The sequence below is a fragment of the Grampus griseus genome, assembly GCF_964374135.1.
Source record: "Grampus griseus genome assembly, chromosome: 5".
Classification (NCBI taxonomy): Eukaryota; Metazoa; Chordata; class Mammalia; order Artiodactyla; family Delphinidae; genus Grampus; species Grampus griseus.
The window spans coordinates 77,451,167-77,476,645 of record NC_138998.1 but is presented as its reverse complement, the minus strand read 5'-3'; the positions used below and the strand labels follow the sequence as shown (position 1 = coordinate 77,476,645).

Genomic DNA, 25,479 nt, shown 5'->3' with positions numbered 1-25,479 from the left:
GACCACTGTTGCTTTCTTTATCTGTAAAACTGAGTGCTTTTATTAAATTAACTTCAGCACCACTTCATGCTAAAGTTGACATAAATTGGATTATGTTCATAGAATTTCATAATGCAACTTTCTGAAGGGAATATTAAATAATGCTCTCTGTAAAATACTTTGCAATGCAAATAATCTTCAGGCAATGTGAAAATGTTCTCAACCTCCTCCCCCCACCAATTTTATTCAGTTTGGTAAGGCTAGTTTTCAAGCTCTTTGGGGTATGTCCTCTCTACCTCCAAGCATCTGACACAACGTCTTTGCTCAAGCAGACATCCAAAGGTCAACTCCAGAAAAGCACATCTATGAAATGCAAGGTTAACATTTATTCCAAGTTCTTAAGACGCTTAGGAGTGGAGGGTATGAGAAACAGGATAGTGAAGGGGAGATAGAAACACAGACTTCAACTCCTGTTCTCAAGCGTCCAAGGTAAGAATTTTAACACTAGGATTAAACTGGGCTCAGCATTAAGTCCTAGCTGCTTCCTAAAATGGCCCTTATCTTATTTTTTCTATTTCTTCCAGCCTAGCACATAACAGTTTTTCAATTAAGATTAAACAGAACAAAGAAAAAAGAAGCGCAGTTGAGACTAAAACAGGTCTACCACCTGATACTTCACGAAATAATATGGGTTAGTGTTCTAAGTACGTGGACTCCCGGCTCAAACTAGTTCTGTCATTTACATCTCTTTAAAAGAGATTTGTCATTTGTGAAATGGGATAATAGGACTGATCTCAGGATTAAATGAGTTAATATATGCAAAGCACTTGGAACAGTGTCATTCTTCTTAGTGCACATTTGATTTCTTTAATTAACAAAATCTATTAAAGGCAAGGTCCGAACTTCTGTCTCAGCACGGCGCCCAGTACAACACTCAACCTCCGCAGATCTTTTAAAACAAAGGATCACTAGGCTTCGGTCGCCCTGGAAACCGACGTAGAAACCAGCGAAAACAGAGAAAGGCCCCGGCTCCGCGCCCCCTACCCCTGCGATGCCGCCGCTCCGTTAAATTGAGCAAAGTCCTCTGGGAAGTGTAGTCTTTAGGCCTTAAGAGGGAATTCAGCCACGGGCCGGAGTCAGTTAGTCGGTGTGTGTGTAAAGGGAGAGTGAAAGGGGAGGATTTTCGGATAACTCAAAAGTGTCGGGAGCCCCAGAGGTGGGTTAAGTGGCTCACCTGAGTCTCCCAACACCAGTACCTTCACCCGATCCAAGGACGCCATCTTGCCACTGCCTTCCTGAGGTTAACGCCTATTCCGGGATTATAGGCCAATCAGAGCTGGGATTGGAAGGCGGAGTCTTCAATGTCATTGGCCAATAGGAGCGTGACTGTCTTGATTGAAGGCCTCACTGTGCTGATTGGCCCGCCTAGTTAAAAGTAGCGGGTGGTTTCTAAAGCTGGTCGCAGGAATAGGGCGTTCTCCTTGTCGCACAAGTGGCGTGGCTCGTTTAAACCAGTAGTTGAGGCGCTGAGGGAAGCTGTAGTGGGAGTGTTCGAGGATTCGCCTTGGTAAACCTTGTTCCCTGTTCCTTGTTCTCGGTTCCCTGGCCCGGCGCCGCCTTTCAGGGTGTCTTCTCCTTTTCGCTCCTTTCTCCATAGCTAGCCTCCTCCCCCTTAGCTGCTCTCTTGACTCGGTTCTCTTCTTGGTTTCCAAAGAACTATTGACCCGGAGCGGCCCATGTGCGACCTCGGGTAGGACGGGCTTGGCTGCGCCGAGTGTGGCCTCTGGACTCAGCTGGTAGAGTCCGAGCGGATCTAGGGTGTCGGGGTGTCACAGTGGGGAGGAGGTAAACATTACCGGGCTCGTGGAGGCCAGCTTGTCCGGAGGTTTCGCGGTGATATGCCACTGTATGTATGAAGGCGTGGAGAGTACCGTGAAATATGGTAGCCGAGAAAGCCAGTTGGTTGTGTAGAATCCAAGTTCTTCTGGAACTGGAATAGAAGTATACTGAAATAATCTGACAGGACTCCCCACATCCACTCCTTCCTTCTTTTACACGCTGCAGTCAGCATAATCCTTTACAATCACGAATTTGATGCTTTCACCTCCTTAAAACCATTTGAAGTTTAAGAAGAGGGTTTCCAATACCCTATCTTTTTCTACTCTGGAAGCTGCAGTGGAGGAAGTGAATTGGGGGGAAGCTGGCAGGGTGGGCATGTTTGAAGAAAAGGTGCTTTACGAGACCTATTGAAAGTTTTATGGAAGTACTAGACCAGCTGTGCTGCACGTTGGAAAGTCAGTGGTGAACAAGATTAATCTCCTGGTCTCCGAGGTAGACATGGAGAAAGTATAAGTCTATTCACTGCAGCGAAGAAGGGGAAAGAACTATGGGAACATGTGAAGGGGGGGGGGATCATTCTGAGCCACTAAGGGAAGTCTGAGAAGGTGTCTCTGAGGAAATGTCATTTGAGATGTGAAGGATGATTAGGAGAAGGGACTTTGGGCTTAGCTGTGGGAGCAGAGAAAACAGCATGTGCAAAGGCCTGGAAGTAGGGAACGCGTGTGTGGCTCACAGAATTGAGAGGATGCCAGTGTGGCCGGAGATAAAGCTGAGGAGGGTAGACCAAGCACAGAGAATGCATTCATTTCAACTTTGTTTCTCCAACTCTGTTGCCCGGTGTTTGTATGATTAGAATACATAGGGTTCAAAAGCAAAACCAACTTGCCTTTGGGGGTCTGGGCTGTAGGGTGGTAGGTGAGGCTGGGAGGTGACTGATAGATTCTGAGGCTAAGAAGAAGAAACAAGGCCTGGCCCCCAGAGGTCACACACTGCAAAGTCTCCAGAGGCCAGCCAAGCTCCTTCCCTGTTTAAAAATGTCAGCTGCTCTTTAGCTAATTGTTTCCATGTGGGAACATGGTCTCATTTTTTTCTGCAGATATTTGCAGTTCTCAAGAGGGCCTGAAAAAATTGAAATTGATGTGAAATCTCATGATTTTTAATGTTAACCACAAATTCAGAAAATTTTCAAAACATTCTTTGAGTCAAACGATGTGGCACAGGCTACCAGTTTGAGACCTCTCATCTCACTATTATGAAATCCAGAGATTGAGGAGATTTGGCATAATTGAGGGAGTAGAGGCAGTGAAGGAGAGAACACAATGTTCAGGAAGGAGGATTTTAGAGTGTAGAGATTTTGAACAAGGTGGCACAGCATGACTTCTTTGCTGAGTTCCAGTTTCATTTGTTCAGCCACCTGCAGGACATCTTCACAGTAATATTCTGTGTTATTTCCTCAAAGACAAGCAACTAAAACTGAATGAATGCCTCGTTTCTTCCAAACCTGTTCCTCTTCAGGTGTTAACCTCTTTCTCATAGTAGTACTTTTCTAGTTACACTGGTTTAAAACAAATAGCTATATGTTATTGTTTAATAGGTATAATGTTTCAGTTTTACAAGGTGAAAAGAGTTGTGGAAGTGGTTGGTGGTGATAGTTGGTTAGCATTATGAATGTATTTAACATTACTGAACTGTCTGCTTAAAAATACTTAATCGGTAAATTTTATGTTATGTATATTTTATCCCAATAAAATTTTGGGAGAAAAACCCCAAATAGCTATTTAAAATTTCCCTACTCTGTAACTCCATTTCCAATGTATTATTGGGTCCTTTTGATTTTGTTCCTCTAATAAGTTTCATTCATCCTGTCCTCTTGTAATTTTTTCTTGTCTTTTGTAGTTTAGGTTTGATTACTATCACTCTTAATGTTTCCACAGTGCCTCCATTTTCACTTACTTCAGCCCATTTCTCAAATTGTTGTAAGAGTCACTTTTTTAAGTAGGGAGTCTTGTTATGTATGCCAGTACTTAATGGAACTCTTACGATGCCAGCCTTGAAAGTCAAACACTTTACATGAATTATCTCATTTAATCTCATACATCAACTCTATGAGGAAGGCACTGTTAATCTGATGAAACTGAAGCTGAGAACTTTCCAGGTTCACAGGCTAAGAAATGGTGGAACTGGGATTCAAAACCTAAAACTATTGGACTGCAGAGTCCTCATGTCACTCCCTTTCTCAAATCTTTAGGGCCCCCTAGGGTGTTTCAGGCAAAGGTAACAGGCTGAATGATGTGGCACAGGGCCCTCCCCATGCAGGATGTGCTTTGGCCAGGTATGTAATAGTCAGGTACCCAGTTTGTTGGTAACAGTGGTCAGGGACTTATTCTGTATATTAGAGTCACCTAAGGAGCTTTAAAAATTAGTGTGATGCCTAATCTGACCTGCTCAGACCAGCTGAAACAGAATCTCTGGGAATGGGGCCCAGGGTGGGTATTTTTAAATGCTCCCCAGATGATTCTGCTTTACAGCCAGGGTTGAGAACCATTGGCCCGGAAAATGGAGTATATGGGGTGGAAGGTCAGGGAGGGGAGTACAATAGTAGGAAATAATACTGGAAAAGTAGGTTACTTTGACATTGGTCTACCATCCTTTGGTCTGTTTCCGAAGCCACATACTGTGTTCTGCCAACTGTTGACCATGTAAAACAAAACAAAACAAAAACCCAAAAACTAGGTTCAAGTTCAGTGTATAGGCCAAATTGGAAAGAATAAAATGCACATGGCAGTGTGTTATACTACTACTTTGGTGTTGAACCCAGGCACTTGCTTGGCATCCTTAAGCCTTGGGATGACAGGAAGGCTCTAGGACCACAGGTTTGGACCTAGGTGCTACTTCGTTATCTCTTATATATAGTCATGCCTGAGTATTCACAATCCAAAATATAACCGACTTTCCTTTTATTTTTCCTTTATTAAAGGTAGGGTATTATAACCACCCTCCCCCCACCATATGTGTATTCATTGGTTATTTAGGAATATCTTTTTAGAATAGTACTGTGGATATAAAACTGTTTCTTATAAAATAGGGTGATAGGGTTGATAACTACTGATTTTAAATAAAAGATTCAGTAGAAACTAGTATTAATAACACTATGATTCCCTATGGAAATAATTCAGAAGGCTGTTAAAAATTTCCTTATAGTGTAGGGAAATTTCATTTGATATAGTCTGTATGATATAGTCTGTGTGCCTGGCCGTTTTTAGTTTGAGATGTATTAAATTGATATAGATGGTGTCTTTATTAACAGGTGCTTCCTAAGCACATTACATTCTCATTTATTCATCACAACCACCTCATTGAAGTAGTTGATATTATCCTTATTTCTCAGAGCGTGAAGTGTGGCTTGAAGTTGTTAAGGGATTTGCTCAGGATCACACAGCCACTTAAACAAGGCTATCTGACTCTAATTCCAAATCCCAGGCTTTTTAACAACCACATGAAAGTCTAGCCCATGCCAGTTTGGGCTTCTAGAAGACAGCTTTCTGGGTACAGTTAGCTTCTACTTGTCCTGCAGGGGATCCAGTATTTAAGGATATCTTGGTGTTTGTTGTTACTGTTTTTTAGAACCGTATAGCATTTGCTTACTTGGTCATTTAATTTTTCAAGGTTGGTAAAGCTGTCTGGATATAATTGTTAATTTCTTTCAGATTTATAACAGTAATTTTGCCAAACATCCCAGCTGGTGATTACTTAGGCATTTATTGGTTTGTTGTGATTTTATTGTGAGAGCATGACTATGTAAAACATCCTAGAATCTATCTTGGTAGAAAATTTTTACTCAAGAAAAGAAATAAAGGCACTTAAAAAACTAGGCTAACTGCTAAGTTTCTCAGGGTTTTTTTTTTTTTCCCAGCATTCCCAAAGATCTGTAGCATTAAGAATAATGAGACTTCGTTTAGATTTTTGAGTTTCTCTTTCTGAAATAAAGTGAGCTTGATATAGTATATCATTGCTATAAGTAATGTTAATTTTTGGAATTAAACACACAGTAGGTCATGAAAGTAACCATTTAAGAAATATGTCAAGCTTTTAAGGTGTAATCTTTTGTGTACTCTAGAGGAAAGTCTTGTTCTCTGTTAAATGCTTAGCATTATAAGTCTTTTAAAAACAATGTTGTAAGTACCTTTGTGGCACTCCAAGAATAGCGATTACCAACTACCTAATGGGTTGATTATTCTAGATTTAAAATGATTACTTTGTCCTTATGCCTAGCTAATTTTCTCTTTTTTTTCCTGAATTCAGTACATTTAAAGTTGAAGTTTGCTGCTAAAGATGGCAGATCCAGATGTCCTCACCGAGGTTCCTGCAGCTTTGAAGCGGTTAGCCAAGTATGTGATCCGGGGGTTTTATGGCATTGAGCATGCTTTGGCCTTGGACATCTTGATCCGAAACCCCTGTGTGAAAGAGGAGGACATGCTGGAGCTGCTCAAGTTTGATCGGAAGCAACTTCGATCAGTCTTGAATAATTTAAAGGGAGACAAATTCATCAAGTGCAGAATGAGGGTAGAGACTGCTGCAGATGGGAAAACCACTCGCCACAACTACTACTTTATCAATTATCGTACTCTTGTTAATGTGGTAAAATATAAATTGGACCACATGAGAAGGAGGATTGAAACTGATGAGAGAGATTCCACCAACCGGGCTTCCTTCAAATGTCCCGTCTGTAGTAGTACTTTTACAGATTTAGAAGCTAATCAGCTCTTTGATCCCATGACAGGTGAGATTGTTCCAGTTTATGAATCTTTCAAGTAACTTTTTACAGTATGTAACCTTTTTCTTAAGTTGATTCATCTAGTTTTTAAACTGATCATATATATCATTATAAAATGGATATATTGGTGTAAGTAAGCATATAGTTATTCTTAGTCTTAATGTCCTGTTTGACTGTCATACTACTTTTAGAAGCTGTTGCAAAGCCTTTCTCCTTTACAAGGGAGTACTCGTCCATGGACTGTTCTTTTACCCATAGCCCTCTACCTCTGTTTCTACCCCCGTCCCTTATTTACAACTGCAGCCTAATCTAAAGGGTTGACTTTCTCTACCACTTTGAGGCTATTCTGACTTTACTAAGTTTACTTTTGAGCTCTTCATTCAACAAATATTTGAGTACCTACTTGTGCCAGTCACTGCCAGACAGTTATAATAAATACGTATTATTAGAACTTAAATGCTTTGTTAGTGGAAGTGCAAAGTGCTATTAGGAGGACATAACTAGGGCATCTAATGTGGATTTGGGGAGGCCTCTCAAAGAAGTTTAAACAGCGGGGACCTAAAAAATAAGTAAAAGTTAGCCAGATGAAATAAGAGGGGCACTTTTTCCAAGTTAACAACAGATATTTAGTTTCTTAGCCATTCATTAATGGAAGCGAATCATCAACAGGAGTTATAAATTGCTTCATTTAATTAAATACTTTAGTTTTAAGGATTTTTCTAATCAACACAGAATCTACAAAGCATGTTTTTTCTAAAAATACATGTCTAACATTAACATGGGACACTTTAAAGTGCTAGGTTGTGTAGTTATGTTGTTATTTGTAAACTGGAAAAGAGACTATAGTTTTACTAATTACTCAAGTGGATCAATTTTGTGTTAAAAATTTGTAAAAATCTATAGAAAGAATCACAGCTGTTAGGTTAGATTGTCCCTTTGTTACGGCTGAATTCAGGAGTATAGGTTACTTTTTAGTTCATAGATTTGACTTTAAAATAACTATCTGAAAAATATAATTTAAGCTTTTACACATGAAATGTTTTATTATAAAAAAATTACAGGTTTGTGTACATGTTTAATTTTGTATATGTTATATATTGTACACTTTAAAGAATTTTTAAAAATTTTAATGGGAAATAATGCTGATATCAATTAAGATTATTCACAAAAAGAGCAGTGATGGCCTATGACTTTTTTTTCCCCTTATTTACTGTGAAGCAGTCATCTTGGATGAAAATTCATTTAAAGAATTCACATTTGTCTTAAATGTTTAATGTGTCTGAACCTAACTATTTACCTTGAAAGGGCTTAACTAGGAGAGGTCTTGGTTATGAGAAAATCTTAGCCATCCTAAGAATTGCTTGAGTGTACTATAGAGGAGGGTTGTAGACTATATCTGGAGCTCTTTCAAAATAGACTAGAAAAGTCTCATGATTTTTGCTATTCACTCTAACAGATTTCTTTAAGGAGCTCTGGGTTTTGGTTTTTGATTTTCTGCAGATGTTGGTGTTACAGTGGTCGTCCTCGTCACTCTTGACTGCAGTGAAGGTGTTATCCAGTCCCTCAGAGAGGGTAATCTAAAGGAATATGCTTCTACTACATTTACGTATCACTTGATTCTTATTTAATTTCATGGAAGTTTCTAAAAGGAAGTTATCCCATTACTTATATATCAGTATTTAGGAGTTTGATTCATGATGCTCTTCGAATTTTACCTAGGGTTTGTATCTGAATGAAATTAGTTGTAATTAACAGGTGGCTTGTGGAAGAGATGGCCTGACCAAATATAGTCAAGATTATTTGTGTGAGGGAATTGAGATAGGGTAGGGAGCGTGAAAACATATTATGAAAGAGAGCTAAAACTGAAACAGTTGTTTTGTGGCCAGTCTGAACAGAGACTGTTTTCTTAATATGAGGGTTACGGTCAACATGATGGTGGAAAGAAGGGGTTCAGGAGAGCAAGAGTAAGTCACTTTACATTGGTATCGCTCATGGGAGGATGCCCTGAACAGCCAGCACTAATAGTCAACTTAATTGGCAGTTATGTCTCAGTGAAGCCTGAGATACCATGATTGAAAATTCTTAATTATTGGGAACCCTCTTTATGAGAATATACTTGCCTTTTGATTATAATTTGGTTTTTCATTTGGACTTTCCTTTACAGAGAGAATATGATAATTGGGTGATATTAGACCCCCCAACCTCCTTGTCAGTCTGGTTTTGTTTTGTTTTTCCACTATTAGTACCTTGACAACCCTCCCTTGTTCTTCTATACATTCCCTTTAGAAATCTTGGTCTTTTTCCCTCTGTTCCCTTCCTGTTTTGCTCAGTATTCATTGCTCTCCCCGTCATTTTGAAGAAGACGAGAAATAAACATTTGGTATGTGTATCAGAAGAGGAGGAGGGAAGTTTTTCTGCTGTAATATTTATTCTCTCTTTAAATTAATAGTTACAGTTTTCATTCAAAGCCAGTGCTGTACAAAGCTGTTCTATTTCTTGGTTGCTATTGGAGATTGATGGTGTTTCTGACCAGTGATGGAGGTATCTAATGGGCTTCTATCTCCATTCCAATGTCAACAGTTGTTAGGTTTATAAACTATGGTTTATATTAGCAATTGGGGGTACTTAGGAATTAGATTTGAAGCCTTCTAGGCTTTACTTCTTCCCTGATAAAAAGTTCTTAACTCAAGTATATGGGCAACTCTGCCACTGGACAGAGAGTAGTGACTCCTAGATGAGTATCCAGGAATTCTGGGCTCAGGAAATTGGGTCCAGCAAGAATTGTTTTACCGGCATTAATTCACACATAAACCAGCAATTTTCTTACTTCAGTTTATAGCTTTTCCCTCCCCCGCCTCTCTTTTTCCTGAAAATTGTAGATTCTTTCCATACTTTCCATTTAGATTTTGCCTTTGGTGTTCTGGGGTTGAACTCTCCCAATGTTTGATGCTTGATATGTATAGCTAATTTTATTTTATTTTATTTTTAACATCTTTATTGTAATTGCTTTACAATGGTGTGTTAGTTTCTGCTTTATAACAAAGTGAATCAGCTCTACATATACATATATCCCCAAATCTCCTCCCTCTTGCATCTCCCTCCCACCCTCCCTATCCCACCCCTCTAGGTGGACACAAAGCACCGAGCTGATCCCCTGTGCTATGCTGATCCCCTGTGCTATGCGGCTGCTTTCCACTAGCTGTTTTACATTTGGTAGTGTATATATGTCCATGCCACTCTTTCACTTCGTCCCAGCTTACCCTTCCCCCTCCCCGTGTCCTCAAGTCCATTCTCTACGTCTGTGTCTTTATACCTGTCCTGCCCCTAGGTTCTTCAGAACCTTTTTTTTTTTTTTTTGATTCCATATATATGTGTTAGCATACGGTATTTGTTTTTCTCTTTCTAACTTACTTCACTCTTTATGACAGTCTCTAGGTCCATCCACCTGCTAATTTTATTAAAATGGAAGAGCCTAGCTTTTGCCCACTAGTCCCTGGTTTCAGAAACTTAATCAGGCAAAATCAGCTGTTTTATTTTCTGAAATATGGGGGTCTTACGTAATCAGAACAAAGGTAGCATGGCATGAAATCCATCAATCAGCTAAATAGCATCTTGTGGTTCATAAATGCATGTTTTAGATTTAGCAAGGCTCTGACTGTGTGAAGAGACATAGCATTTCTACTATAGCAATCTCAACCACAGTGATTTCATTAATGACACTTCTGAGTTAAATTCAGCAACATGCTTCCCCAAAAGGGAGGGGGAGATTGTATTTTCTTCTTTTTTCTTTTTCTTTTTTTTTTTGTGGTACGCAGGCCTCTCACTGCTGCAGGCCCAGCCGCTCCGCGGCATGCGGGATCCTCCCGGACTGGGGCATGAACCCGCGTCCCCTGCATCGGCAGGCGGACTCTCAACCACTGCGCCACCAGGGAAGCCCTGTATTTTCTTTTTAGGTGTTAAAGTTAGATGATATGGAAATAGCTTTATATTTTCCATTTTTAATTTAAAAATTATGTAACCATGGTGCCAGAAAAATTTTTGAATAGAAAAAATTACGACAAAACCACTACCCTTTTACGTGTTATTTATAATTACAGTCATAGTCAAGAATAGTTTGTGATCTCTTGGTCCCTTAATGTACCAACTCTCCTGTTTCTATCTAGTGTTCTAAATATGTTTTTAGGTGTGATTTTCTCTCCTGTTTTCCTTTCCACTCCTTTGGGGCACTTTGTATTTTTTTTTTTGCTGGTATAGATATGACACTGAATATTTTTATATATATAGCATTTTATTCTTGTTTTTAAAGTTTTTCCTTAAGGATTCTCAGCAGTGGGAATATTAGGTGAAAAAATATAGTTTTATAGCTTCTGTAAAGGCACATAAGGCAATGTAGTTTTATTGTGGGTTGGGTAAAATTGTTAGGTGTTTGAATTAGAAATAGTTTGGGAGCCCCTATTACTGAATTCATCTAGAGACCAGGGGATCCCATTTTAAATAAACTTTGAAGTAAGTTAAATTTTAAAAAAAGGAATCTTATAAATGTTTGTTTAATACAATCTTATAAATAGGAGCTAAGAGATTATCTAGTTCAACTCATCAAATGTGTGTGGATACACACACACATGTCTGTTATACTCTAGGTTTTGGAGGATCTTACAAAGTAATAAATAAATGTAGGGCCATATAGATTTCCAGAATGTTTTAAATGAGTACTGGGGAAGATAAGATAGCTTTCATGGAGATTCAGCTTTTGTGTGGCTCCAGGGAAAAGACTTTGAGTCAGGTAGATTTTAGGATTAGTGTAAAAGAAGTCTTTAAAAACTGACTCTAAAATGTGTCCAATAAATAACTCTTAAAAATAGCCAACAGGGCTTCCCTGGTGGCGCAGTGGTTGAGAGTTCGCCTGCCGATGCAGGGGACACGGGTTTGTGCCCCGGTCCGGGAAGATCCCACATGCCGCGGAGCAGCTAGGCCCGTGAGCCATGGCCGCTGAGCCTGCGTGTTCGGAGCCTGTGCTCCGCAACGGGAGAGGCCACAACAGTGAGAGGCCCGCGTACCGCAAAAAAAAAAAAAAAAGCCAACAATGGAAACAGACCTCTTCCAGTGGTTAGTTCTGAGTCCCTCAATATTCAAGTAAAGTCCTTATCTACTTGGGATATTCATTTCTAAGTTTGGTGTTAAATCACGAGTCCCTCTTTTGCTTGTGACTGCAGGAATGCTTTTTGATTTAGACACATCAGTTTCCTGATCCTCACATCATTGAAATTCCTCTTCAGTTCCTTTAACCTAACATTTTAAAACTGTCAGGGTCCTGTATTCATGAGCCTCTGAAGACTTGTTTCCTTCATGCTCACCTTCATAGAGCAGGCTTTTTCCTGTTTTCATCTCTCTCTACTTAAGGCAAGAAGATGTCTTATAAGCAGTGTTTCCAATTCCTGAAATGCTAAAAACACAGACAAACAAACATTAAAAGAAATCTTTCTAGGAGTACTTTGCTCAGTTGCTGGTTTGGAATCTTTGCCCAGGATGGGTTCATTAGAAACTATACTGGAAAGCTCAGTGGTGTGGATTTTGAGGAGGCTGATAATGGGACAGAAGGAAGGTGATTACTAGAATGAGTTAAAAAAAACACAAAAAACTAGTTATGGAAAAATAGTAAGAAACAGATGTCTTCTCTCTGCTACCCTTCACTTTCCACCAAAAGCTTTAGGGCTCATTATTTAAAACTTTTGTTGCTCTTGGTTTTAAGGGTTTGAAAACTTAAAAAAAAAATCATCTGTGTTTTATCTTTTTTGTATTTTGAAGCTGATTACATAGGAACAAACTTATTTGTGAAAAGTTGCTTTTTAGTTTTGATGCTGGCATATAACATTCTGTTGATTATTGTCTTTCAAATAGTCATATCAAAACCGCATACTTTTTGCCTGCTCACTGCATGTTGAGATGAATTTGATTTGGGCCTAATTCAGAGAATTTATTATTGATATAAGCTTCAGTATTTACCCAAGTACCACACTTCAGTTTATTGTTTTCCCTCCCAGGCATAATACTTTTTTTCCCCTTTATAATGAGTTCCAGAATCTAGGAATAATGCATGATTAGGCCAAACCTAGATGTGTTCAGTTAAGGAAGGACAGAAGCCAGTTTCATTGATTAAATTGAGTTTTGGGGGTAGAGTTGTATTGGGTACATTATGAATACATTTGAGATCTTCTGAAATTAAAAATACATTAAACGTACTTCTATTTTTTTCCTTTTGCATGCAAATGAGTATTTTACAGTGTTATATGTTCTGCAGGGAATCGCTAAAGGATGATTTTTCAAATTCCATTTTATTATAGGTAAAATAATTATATAAAATATTTAACTATGCTCCTCTCATGTCTGTTATTATTTTATAATAGCAATTCCTTTTTTCACACACTTCCCCTTGCCCAATTAAACTGAAGAAATTTGCTTTATAAAATAAGTTTGGAAATTAGAATAAAGGGTGACTTTTTGAGACTTCAGTATTTGGCTTAACATTTTAATATATATACCCCTGAACATTTTGAGTTATAAAAGGTTTAACAGAGGACTTGATAGTGCTTTCAAAGAATATCCTAAGAATGACTGTGTAACTTTTGTGTATTAAAGGGAGTTGAGTGCTTTTGGAGAATTCAAAATAACATTTGTTTTCTTTCTTCTAAAAATACGTAAGTAATATATGAATGTAAACTTGTTGAAGACTCAACTGACAGAAAAATAGATAGACTAAAATGGCAAACCTAGTTTTTCTTCTCTATGGTCTCCCGCGCAACCCAGTCCCTATTCTCTCCACCTTTCTCTGTGTTGACAACTGGTAAGTTTTATGATTATATAACGTTTCACTTTATGTCTCCAACCCCACCTCACCCTCCCTCCTCCATAAGCCTTTTTGAAATCTGAGAAAGAAAGGTGATTTCTTTTTTTTTGGACAGGAAAGTAGGATTTATTGGTGGGCATGAGTAAGGAGGGGACAGTGCCAAAGCTGTCATGAGTGAGAGCCGTTTGTCCAGGAGACCACAACTAGGGATGTATTTGACCCCACAGCCATCTGGGATGAGCCGCTTTTCTGCCGCCATGTTTTCATATTCATCTGCATTAAACTTAGTAAATCCCCAGTTCTTGGAGATGTGGATCTCCTGGTGGCCAGGGAACATGAACTTGGCCGTGAGTTGGGCCTCAGTCACGTGCTCCTTGTTCAGCTTGGTGTGGATGGATTTATGACTTGGCCAATGTGGACCCTAGCCACTGTACATACTTGTCTGGAGTCCAGATTGGGGACAGCATCCAGACATGAATGTCCACCGGAAAGGGCTGTCTCCAAGGTCCCTTAGGGCAACCTGTATAAGCAACAGGCTGTACACCGCCCAGGAGGCTGTGTTTGTAGCCATTGCACACCAGGCCTCCACAGGGAAGGTGATTCTTTTTTTTTTTTTTTGGGATACGCGGGCTGTTGTGGCCTCTCCCGCTGCGGAGCACAGGCTCCAGACGCGCAGGCTCAGTGGCCATGGCTTACGGGCCTAGCCGCTCCGCGGCATGTGGGATCTTCTCGGACCGGGACACGAACCCATGTCCCCTGCATCGGCAGGCGGACTCTCAACCACTGAGCCACCAGGGAAGCCCAGGGAAGGTGATTCTTAATTAAATATTTTGTTGTTATAACAGCTCTGGTTATTAATGCTTGACCAACTTATGTTAGTATTGTAAGGGTTTTTCAGAGCACTTATTACATTGGGTCTTTTTGTGTAATCAGTGTTTTCAGTGGGTATGTCATTTTCAGAGGGTTTTTTTTATCTTGTTTTGTTTTTTAAGCAGTGGCTATAAGACAGCAAAGTGACAGTGTATTAGGATTCCAGAGCCATGGCTGGCTTCCAATCTTGGGCTATGTTAGTAACTATTCCCTGGGCAAATCCAATAATCATTGTAGGTCTTTTTTAAGGATATGTAAAATGATAAGTTCAGTCTATTCTATACCATATATGGTTTCTTTCAACTCTAATTTCAAAGCACCCTTTGATTTGGAGAATAGTTGACATTTTAAAAGTATAGAGAAGCTTGGGGATGTTTTATCACTGCTTTTAGAAGATAATGTTAGTCACTTTGGTTAATTTGAAATCCTAGGTTAGGAACTGAAACACCTTGTTATAGTAGTGTTCGTATAGAAAATATGCTATGTTGAATTAGGCCGTATTCAGAAACACATTGTGGCATAATGGGGAATAATATTTAGGATTCTTGGCAGTCTTATTTTCCCAAGCTCTCCAGTTTACTCCCTTTCCTCATATATACATAATCTATAAAATATTCAGTGAGAGGGGAACCAACGTCCAAATTTGACTCCTAAGATATATACAGTGGTTGGATTTTTACAGAGTGATAAAATTAATACCATATATTAGTGATGTGTCTTGAAGTTTGTTTCCTCTTTATTTCAGTAAAATCCTAGTGATTCTAGTCCCAGTAACTTGGTTTTAACATGGAACTGTGAATTGTCTTCTGTTTTGTTTTGTTTTTCCTGGAAGCTTCTTGAGTGAGGGGAAGTAAAAAACATTTACTCAAATTTTTTTCATAGAATTGTCTAGAAACATTAAGCCATTATCTCTTTTTTTTTAAACATCTTTATTGGAGTATAATTGCTTTACAATGGTGTGTTAGTTTCTGCTTTATAACAAAGTGAACCAGCTATACTTTTACATATATCCCCATATCTCCTCCCTCTTGCGTCTCCCTCCCACCCTCCCTATCCCACCCCCCAGGTGGTCACAAAGCACTGAGCTGATCTCCCTGTGCTATGTGGCTGCTTCCCACTAGCTATCTATTTTACATTTGGTATTATATATAAGCCCATGCCACTCTCTCACTTCATAACAGCTTACCCTTCCCCTTCCCGTGTCCTCAAATCCATTCTCTATGTCTGCGTCTTTATGTCTGTCCTGCCCCTAGGATCTTCAAAACCGTTTTTTTTTTTTTTTAAGATTCCATATATGTGTTAGCATACGGTATTTATTTTTCTCTTTCTGACTTAACTTCACTCTGTATGAAAGACTCTAGGTCCATCCACCTCACTACAAATAACTCAATTTCGTTTCTTTTTATGGCTAGGTAATATTCCATTGTATATATGTGCCACATCTTCTTTATCCATTCATCTGTCGATGGACAGTTAGGTTGCTTCCATGTCCTGGCTATTGTAAATACAGCTGCAATGAACGTTGTGGTACATAACTCTTTTTGAATTATAGTTTTCTCAGGGTATATGTCAAGTAGTGGGATTGCTGGGTCGTATGGTAGTTGTATTTTTAGTTTTTTAAGGAACCTCAATACTGTTCTCCATAGTGGCTGTATCAATTTACATTTCCACCAACAGTGTATGAGGGTTCCCTTTTCTCCACACCCTCTCCAGCATTTATTGTTTCTAGATTTTTAAAGATGGCCATTATGATAGGTGTGAGATGATACCTCATTGTAGTTTTGCTTTGCATTTCTCTAATGATTAATGATGTTGAGCATTCTTTCAAGTGTTTGTTGGCAATCTGTATATCTTCCTTGGAGAAATGTTTATTTAGGTCTTCTGCCCGTTTTTGGATTGGGTTGTTTGTTTTTTTGATATTGAGCTTCATGAGCTGCTTGTATATTTTGGAGATTAATCCTTTGTCAGTTGCTTCATTTGCAAATATTTTCTCCCATTCTGAGGGTTGTCCTTTTGTCTTGTTTATGGTTTCCTTTGCTGTGCAAAAGCTTTGAAGTTTCATTAGGTCCCATTTGTTTATTTTTGTTTTTATTTCCATTTCTCTAGGAGGTGGGTCAGAAAGGATCTTGCTGTGATTTATGTCATAGTGTGTTCTGCCTATGTTTTCCTCTAAGAGTTTGATAGTTTCTGGCCTTACATTTAGGTCTTTAATCCATTTTGAGCTTATTTTTCTGTATGGTGTTAGGGAGTGTTCTAATGTCATTCTTTTACATGTAGCTGTCCAGTTTTCCCAGCACCACTTATTGAAGAGGCTGTCTTTTCTCCATTGTATATTCTTCCCTCCTTTATCAAATATAAGGTGACCATATGTTCGTGCTTTAATCTCTGTGCTTTCTATCCTGTTCCATTGATCTATATTTCTGTTTTTGTGCCAGTACCATACTGTCTTGATTAATGTAGCTTTGTACTATAGTGTGAAGTCAGGGAGCCTGATTCCTCCAGATCCCGTTTTTCTTTCTCAAGATTGCTTTGGCTATTTGGGGTCTTTTGGGTTTCCATACAAATTGTGAAATTTTTTGTTCTAGTTCTGTGAAAAATGCCATTGGTAGTTTGATAGGGATTGCATTGAATCTGTAGATTGCTTTGGGTAGTATAGTCGTATTCACAATGTTGATTCTTCCAATCCAAGAACATGGTATATCTCTCCATCTGTTTGTATCATCTTTAATTTCTTTCATCAGTGTCTTATAATTTTCTGTATACAGGTCTTTTGTCTCCTTAGGTAGGTTTATTCCTAGGTATTTTATTCTTTTTGTTACAGTGGTAAATGGGAGTGTTTCCTTAATTTCTCTTTCAGATTTTTCATCATTAGTGTATAGGAATGCAAGAGATTTCTGGGCATTAATTTTGTATCCTGCTACTTTACCAAATTCATTGATTAGCTCTAGTAGTTTTCTGGTAGCATCTTTAGGATTCTCTATGTATAGTATCATGTCATCTGCAAATAGTGACGGCTTTACTTCTTCTTTTCTGACTTGGATTCCTTTTATTTCTTTTTCTTCTCTGATGGCTGTGGTTAAAACTTCCCAAACTATATTGAATAATAGGGGTGAGAGTGGGCAACCTTGACTTGTTCCTGATCTTAGTGGAAATAGTTTCAGTTTTTCACCATTGAGGACGATGTTGGCTGTGGGTATGTCATATATGGCCGTTATTATGTTGACGTAAGTTCCCTCTATGCCTACTTTCTGGAGGGTTTTTGTAATAAATGGGTGTTGAATTTTGTCATAAGCTTTCTCTGCATCTATTGAGATGATCTTATGGTTTTTCTCCTTCAGTTTGTTAACATGGTGTATCACATTGATTGATTTGGGTATATTGAAGAATCCTTGTATTCCTGGGATAAACCCCACTTGATCATGGTGTATGATCCTTTTAATGTGCTGTTGCATTCTGTTTGCTAGTATTTTGTTGAGGATTTTTGCATCTATGTTCATCAGTGATACCGATCTCTAATTTTCTTTTTTTGTGACATCTTTGTCTGGTTTTGGTATCAGGGTGATGGTGGCCTCGATAATTATCTTAAATGTAAATGGATTAAATGATCCAACCAAAAGACATAGACTGGCTGAATGGGTACAAAAACGAGGCCCATATATATGTTGTCTACAAGAAACCCACTTCAGACCTAGGGACACATACAGACTCAAAGTGAGAGGATGGAAAAAGATATTCCATGCAAGTGGAAATCAGAAGAAAGCTGGAGTAGCAATTCTCATATCAGACCAAATAGACTTTAAAGCAAAGACTATTATAAGAGACAAAGAAGGACACTACATAATGATCAAGGGATCAATCCAAGAAGAAAATATAACAATTGTAAATATTTATGCACCCAAAATAGGAGCACCTCAATACATAAGGCAAATGCTAACAGCCATAAAAGGAGAAATTGACAGTAACACGATCATAGTAGGGGAATTTTACACCCCACTTTTACCAATGGACACATCTTCCCAAATGAAAATAAATAAGGAAGCACAAGCTTTAAATGATACATTAAACAAGATGGACTTGATATTTATACGACGTTTCACCCAAAAACAACAGAATACGCATTCTTCTCAAGTGCTCATGGAACATTCTCCAGGATAGATCACATCTTGTGTCACAAGTCAAGCCTTGGTAAATTTAAGAAAATTGAAATCGTATCACGTATCTTTTCTGACCACAATGCTATGAGACTAGATATCAATTACAGGAAAAAATCTGTAAAATATACAAACACATGGAGGCTAAACAATACACTACTTAATAACCAAGAGATCACTGAAGAAATCAAAGAGGAAATCAAAAAATACCTAGAAACTAATGACAGTGAAAACGCGACAACCCAAAACCTATGGGATGCAGCAAAAGCAGTTCTAAGAGGGAAGTTTATAGCAATTCAATCGTACCTTAAGAAACAAGAAACATCTCAAATAAACAACCTAACCTTACACCTAAAGCAATTAGAGAAAAAAGAACAAAAAACCCCCAAAGTTAGCAGAAGGAAAGAAATCATAAAGATCAGATCAGAAATAAATGAAAAAGAAATGAAGGAAACGATAGCAAAGATCAATAAAACTAAAAGCTGGTTCTTTGAGAAGATAAACAAAATTGATAAACCATTAGCCAGACTCATCAAGAAGAAAAGGGAGAAGCCAAATCAATCAAATTAGAAATGAAAAAGGGGAAGTAACAACTGACACTGCAGGAATACAAAGGATCATGAGAGATTACTACAAGCAACTATATGCCAATAAAATGGACAACCTGGAAGAAGTGGACAGTCTTCGAAATGCACAACCTTCTGAGAGTGAACCAGGAAGAAATAGAAAATATGAACAGACCAATCACAAACACTGAAATTGAAACTGTGATTACAAATCTTGCAACAAAGAAAAGCCCAGGACCAGATGGCTTCACAGGTGAATTCTATCAAACATTTAGAGAAGAGCTAACAGCTATCCTTCTCAAACTCTTCCAAAATATAGCAGGGGGAGGAACACTCCCAAACTCATTGTAGGAGGCCACCTGCTTTGTTTTTCTTTATTATACTTATCAACCTCTGATGTTATTTTTTGTCTTGACTACTCCCCAGTAGAATGTGAGCTCCAAAAAAGCAGCTCAGAAGATGATTAGCAAGATTTAGGGAGGCAGAATGTGGGAAATCCTTGGTATGTTAATTGTGCCATGTTGGATTGAGAACTCTGCAGCAGGGAAGGTTTGATCCTGCCTGTTTCTTTGGCCAGCCTTGAGGACTTGGGCTGCAGCATGACTCCTGCTTCAGCACTGCAGCACCTGTAGCATATCAAAACAATTGGGCTTCTTTTATTTTGATTGATTGATTGATTTTATTTTTGGTAGGAAAATGGCTGAGTAATATTCCAGTTGCAATTAATATGTTTGATAAATCTTTGACGGTGAACTCTAGGCATTAGCTGATGCCTATTCATTGTGTATTTTGGAGCGAAGAAGGAAGAACCACAATCCAAGTAATATCTAATTATTTGGGGATTTGACCCATAATGTCCTCTTCCCTTTTCCTCAGTTATGATAAATTTCCAAAGCATTTTCTTCTTGTTAAACTAAGGAGGAGAAACATTTTTTTCCAGTTTGGTTTTACCTGTATTTATTCATTGTTCCCTTGACTGAATACTCACATAATTAAAATGATGAGTAAACAGTTAAGTAGAAGACGTTGGCCAGCATAATAGACACTACCTGAATTTTCTTTTTCTGTGTTTAGCAAAGGAAAGTGTTAAGTTTGACTTTTGTTGAACATTACTGTTTTGTTTTCTTTTTCCTTTTGTTCCCAGTCCCTTCTCTCCCCTCCCCCATGTCTCTTGATTCCTTTCTATTTTTACATTTATTTTTATTTTTACATTTCTTATTTTGGGAGAAACTTAAAATTGTATGGCCCTCTTTCCCCTCACTGTCCCTCTTCTTTCCCTCTCATCCCAACAAGTAGGTCTCTATTTCTTTTCTCATTTTGGAGTAATAACTTAACTTCACTAAAAGAGTCCTGAGTCATAGAATTGGGACATTCATATACTACTGCATGGACAACCCTAAAATATAGTTTTGAAATATCTATTTTTAAAAGATCTTTTTTCTCCCTATTTTCAATGCCTGGTAATTATCTACATCTGGATATATTTTAATCCTTCTTGCAAACCTGATACATTAAGACTCAGCTGAGTCAATGCCAGGCATGTGATGCACATTTAATGTTAAATAAATTTTTTGTTACAAATCCTCTCCTGTTCCATATTTTTAAAAGTTAGAACCTATGTATATACATGGGAAAAGTTTGCTAAATTGTAGCTGGCAGGGATGATAGGAGGTTAGGAAAGGGATGTGTAATTCAGGATGGTACGGTGAATTTACTCTTTTGAATCAGAAAGATTTGTATTTGAATCCAGGCTTAATGATTTTTGCTTTTACGCTATGACCTGGTGAACTTAACTTCTCTGAGTCTTTATTCCCTTATATGTTAGATTTGAATAATACTGTTGCACAGACTTGGCTATGATGAATACGTGGGAATATTTGTAAAGTAGCTTTTTAAGTTTTTTTTTTTGTGTGTGTGGTTTATGGGTGTATATGATCAGACATATATGTTATCATTGAACTCTTCTTTTTCTCCTTATCTCATCATCTGTCAAGTTTTGCCTGAAGAATCTTTGTAGCCTTCATTTTCTCTCTGCTGCCACATTCTTTGATCTAGCTTGCATGTTCTCCCTTATGTGGCTTTTTGGTCTTATGTGTGGCAAGGGAAAAATGGTAAAGAGCTCTGAGTTTCAATTCCAGTTTCTTCTCTTATTGAATAGTATATTCTGTGCAGTATAGTATAGTCCAGTTTCAAGAAGAGTTGAGATATTTATATTGATTACTTAACAGCAGCTCTCCACAAGGGGTATGCATTAGATTCCTTGTCTCCAGATACCTTTCATCTCTATTAAACTTTAAGCGTCTGGATGACAGATTCTGTGTCTATGTGTTACACTACTGCCCCCTCAGTAGAATGGTACTTCGTACAGTGTGTGCTGAGCCCCATCTCCCTTTCAGATTTTGGGGAAATTGATTTGCATTTTTACAATGTTTAGTAAAATTTATAAAAAATGCTCCTGGTATGTTAAGCTAATCTTAAGTCATTTTCCATAAAATGTAGAATTTCTTATTTTTCTTGGACTCCAGGTCTGGCTTTTGACAGGCTGCTTTCTTGTCTACAACTTGTGTTTTTATGATAAACATAAGACTCAGATGTCAGGCTAGCTTTTCTTCTTGTAATGTTTGCCAGACATGGTTGTTGTTGGAAGACAGTTCTCCATGGGTCTCTTACATGTCTTGTATGTTTTACAAGCAGAGGTGCTACTGACTGCCTTTTTTCTAGACTGTATTTTTCAAGGAGGTTTATATAGTGAGCAGCCTTGGAAGATAGAGTTATTGTTTCTCTCCAGAGCAAAAGGCAGGTTTGCTTGCTATTCAGTATAATAAAAAAGTCTCCCTTCAGAGTGTGTTTACTTAGTGTCCAGCATGGTAAAGGTAGTAGCACCCTACAGAGCAAAAGATAAGCATGTTTATGCCCATTATAAAAGGTTTGGGTTCCTAAGCTCAGGGTTTCTTTCATGGAACATGATCCACTGCATGTACAGTTGTCACCTGGCCATCTTTGTGTTACCCTATGGGAAATGGGACTCAGGGAACTGGCACAAAACCTGATACTGGTACTGCTATTGCCATGAGTAATAAAGTTCTTTTCTCTAATCTGTAAGTCTTTTGTCTGTCTTCAGCATCTATAAAACCGTGGTAGGATAATTTGTTAGTTTACGAGTGGGGTAAAATTTCAGACCCGTCACAGTTTTTGACAGTAATATGAAAGCCACTCTTTTCAGAACTGCAGAATGGGCCCTCTACAAGTAATTCTTGTTAAGCCTTAATCTACATTAAGCCTGGGTCTCTGGAAAGGTACCTAGATGAGGCTAGAACTCAGGTTCCTTATGACTATACTGTGTTTTCTCTTTTCTCCCTATTTTTTTTTAATGAAACTAAATTTATTCAAGTTCAAGGACTATCATTCTGAAATCATCTTTCTATGAAATGATGTTAACAGTGATCTATTTTTCTCTCTCTTTTCCCAAAATAAAAGCATTGCTATTTTATACAGTTAAGCTACACTGGCAAGTGTGTTGATTTGTTTACTTAACACTGAAGTTTGGAATGTATGTTATCTTCAAGAGAAAAATGGGGTAGTTGGGAGGACATTTCTTTTTAATTGGGTAACATGACAATCTCAATGATAAATAACCTAATAAACTAGGTAATAGAACATAGTATGTTGATGGTGACAAATGTTAAGGAGAAAGAAAGGGAGGACAGGACAGTGTTGAAATTTAGGTAATGTTGGCCACGGAAGCTCTCACGGAGGTGACTTGAGTAAAGGTCTGAAGTTAAGAGACGAGCCATTTAACTCTCTGGAGGAAAAGCATTCTGGGCAGAGGGAACAGCAAGTACAAAGGCTCTGCAGCAAAGTGTTCCTGGTACAAGACATTGAGGAGGCTGATTTGTAATGCTTTGAAGACATATAATGAGAGGATTATAGCGTTGCCCTTTGCTTAGCTATCTTTTTATTCTTCAACCAGAGCACTTACTTTTATGTTTAGGTACTTTTTCACTTGAGGAATGGGATTTCTTCCTTTAAAAATAATTTGAAAACTACTAAAGTAGATAATTTTTCTTCTGCAGTATTCTGTAGTTCTCCTTGATGGTCTCTGTAAGCGCTCATTTTTCAGCAGTCAACATAAGTCCCACATCTGTGATTTTCAATTCAGCAGGTATTTGAGAGCTGTGTTAGACCTTACTTTACAGGCATACCTCGTTTTATTGTGCTTTGCTTTATTGCATTTCACAGATCATTGCATTTTTTACAAATTGAAATTTGTGGCAACCCTGCATTGAGCAAGTATGTTGGTGCCATTTTTCCAGTAGCATTTGCTCATTTTATGTTTCTCTGTCACATTTTGGTAATTCTCGCAATCTTTCAAGCTTTTTTGTTATCTTTGTTATGGTGATCTGTGGTTAGTGGTCAGTAACATCTTTGACGTTACTACCACAACTTGCTGAAGGCTCAGATGATGGTTAGCATTTTTTAGCAATAAAGTATTTTCTAATTAAGGTATGTACATTGTTTTCTTAGACCTAATACTATTGCACACTTAATAGACCACAGTATAGTGTAAACATAACATTTTCATGTACTGAAAACCAAAAAATTTTTGACTCGCTCTCACTTTATTGCGATATTTGCTTTATTGTGGTGATCTGGATCTGGACCTGCAATATATTTGAGGTGTGCCTCTGTATGGCTTATGTTTTAACTCCCACATGGATTATTTTCTTTATATTTCTGTTGAAGAGAAGAGACTGAGGCAGGCTGGAATAGTTAGAGAATACCCTAAGATAGCATACAAACTAAAACATCTCTAGCCAAGGTCTCTATTTACCCTTTGTTACTAAATATAAAGGCTGGCTTTCAATTCTTGTTGACCTTGAAAATTAGTGCCATACCATTTCCTCCTTGAAACGCCATCCTATCCCTCTGGCTGTACCATTTCTCTCTCTCAATGATTCTTCTTTCCTTGGGTTTATATCTTGACTGTCCATGCTTCTTAACTCCTTAATCTCTGGATACTCTGATCTACTTTATGGCTTCAGTTACTATCTATATGTTGTTGATTCTCATATCAAAATTTCTAGTCTTACATTCCACTCTTGAGCTCTAAGCAGTTGTAATAAGTTGGCTTCTGACATATCCATTTTGATGGCCAGTGGGCAACATAGATTCAGATATCTAAAGCAAGGTATCTTTATTTATCTTTCTTCAAGAAAGGTATCTTTCTCCCACAAAGAAAAACAAACTTGTTCTTCCTCTTTCTTTATTTTGGTAAATAGTATTTTTGATCAGTTAAGCCAGAATATTTATGTTGATGCCCATTAATCAAAGACCATCATGCCCACAGTGTACAAAATTGGGTTTGTTGATGCTTTCTGCAGCAAGGAAACCACACACCATAAGAAACCATGTATCTCAGCAAGACTATGCTGAACAAACTTAGAGAATATGGGCTTTTGTTAGATAATATTGGGGAGGATTCAGGGAATTGGTGGGGATTTACTGTGGATTAGGTACTATCAAGGAGTGAGGGTAGGGCTTCCCTGGTGGCGCAGTGGTTGAGAGTCCGCCTGCTGATGCAGGGGACACGGGTTCGTGCCCCGGTCTGGGAAGATCCCACATGCCGCGGAGCAGCTGGGCCTGTGAGCCATGGCCACTGAGCCTGCGCGTCCGGAGCCTGTGCTCCGCAATGGGAGAGGCCACAACAGTGAGAGGCCCGCGTGCCACAATAAAACAAAACAAAACAAAACAAAAAAAGAAGTGAGGGTAATTCTATGATTGGATATCTTAATAAATCTTATGCCAGAGGTGAGAAGACCAGGGTGAGGCTAAAACTGTAATTGGTAAAGAAGTAGCAGTCATTCGTGTTAGCTGGGTTTTTGTGTGTGTGTGTGTGTGTGTGTGTGTGTGGTTGTGCAGAGATCTTGCTTTTGTCTACATTCAGACAGATTCAGATTGGCTTGGTTTTGCCTCACTTGCATCATGGTCTCAGAGGACCTTTTATCTGATGTTGGTGATCTGTGAGATTCCGTTTGGCAGAAAAGCATCACAGCCTAGCTATGAGGGGCTGCTTTTCTCTCTCTCACTTATTTGAAATAGATGTAAAAGATGAGGTAGTATATGGATAGCAGGAAGATGGATTAAGAGTGTTTAGACAGGGTGTATGAACAAAGAATTTACTTGTGATTGGTTGTTTATGTGTGAGAGGCAGTAAAGAAACTTACTCTGTTTGAAATACATCAGTAGAATCTAGTGTTAATGTTGAAGCAGAGATGTCTAGTTTGTTTATTCCTTACTAGGGGAAGAGGGGTTGGGGGTGGGGTTATGTGTCAGTCATATATTGGGCTATTTAAAACTAAATGTTTGCATACTTACTATGTGCCAGACATTAAGTGCTTGTGTGATCTCTTTTAATCTCTTGGGTTAATTAGGTTAGAAAAGAAGGATGCATAGCCC

General features: G+C 38.3%; 2 protein-coding genes across 4 annotated transcripts in view; one reads left to right on the top strand and one right to left on the bottom strand.

The window, feature by feature from the left end:
- The window catches only part of RABL3 (RAB, member of RAS oncogene family like 3), a 38,743-nt gene extending 37,454 nt beyond the window's left edge, over window positions 1-1,289 (bottom strand). Inside the window, exon 1 of the mRNA XM_082654372.1 lies at window positions 1,214-1,289. Coding sequence (XP_082510498.1) covers window positions 1,214-1,259 — 46 coding nt within the window. The 5' untranslated portion in view covers window positions 1,260-1,289. The remainder of the gene's footprint in view (window positions 1-1,213) is intronic.
- A 214-nt stretch (window positions 1,290-1,503) lies between these two features.
- Window positions 1,504-25,479, top strand: part of GTF2E1 (general transcription factor IIE subunit 1) — a 34,832-nt gene continuing 10,856 nt past the window's right edge. The window contains exons 1-2 of one of the 3 annotated variants that reach the window (XM_082655155.1): window positions 1,504-1,546; window positions 6,121-6,598. In XM_082655155.1, the coding sequence (XP_082511281.1) occupies window positions 6,151-6,598 (448 nt within the window). In that variant the 5' untranslated portion in view covers window positions 1,504-1,546; window positions 6,121-6,150. Of the gene's footprint in view, window positions 1,547-1,648; window positions 1,730-4,065; window positions 4,151-6,120; window positions 6,599-25,479 lie in introns of those variants that run through there. The other 2 variants (XM_082655156.1, XM_082655157.1) reach the window with 2 other exon arrangements.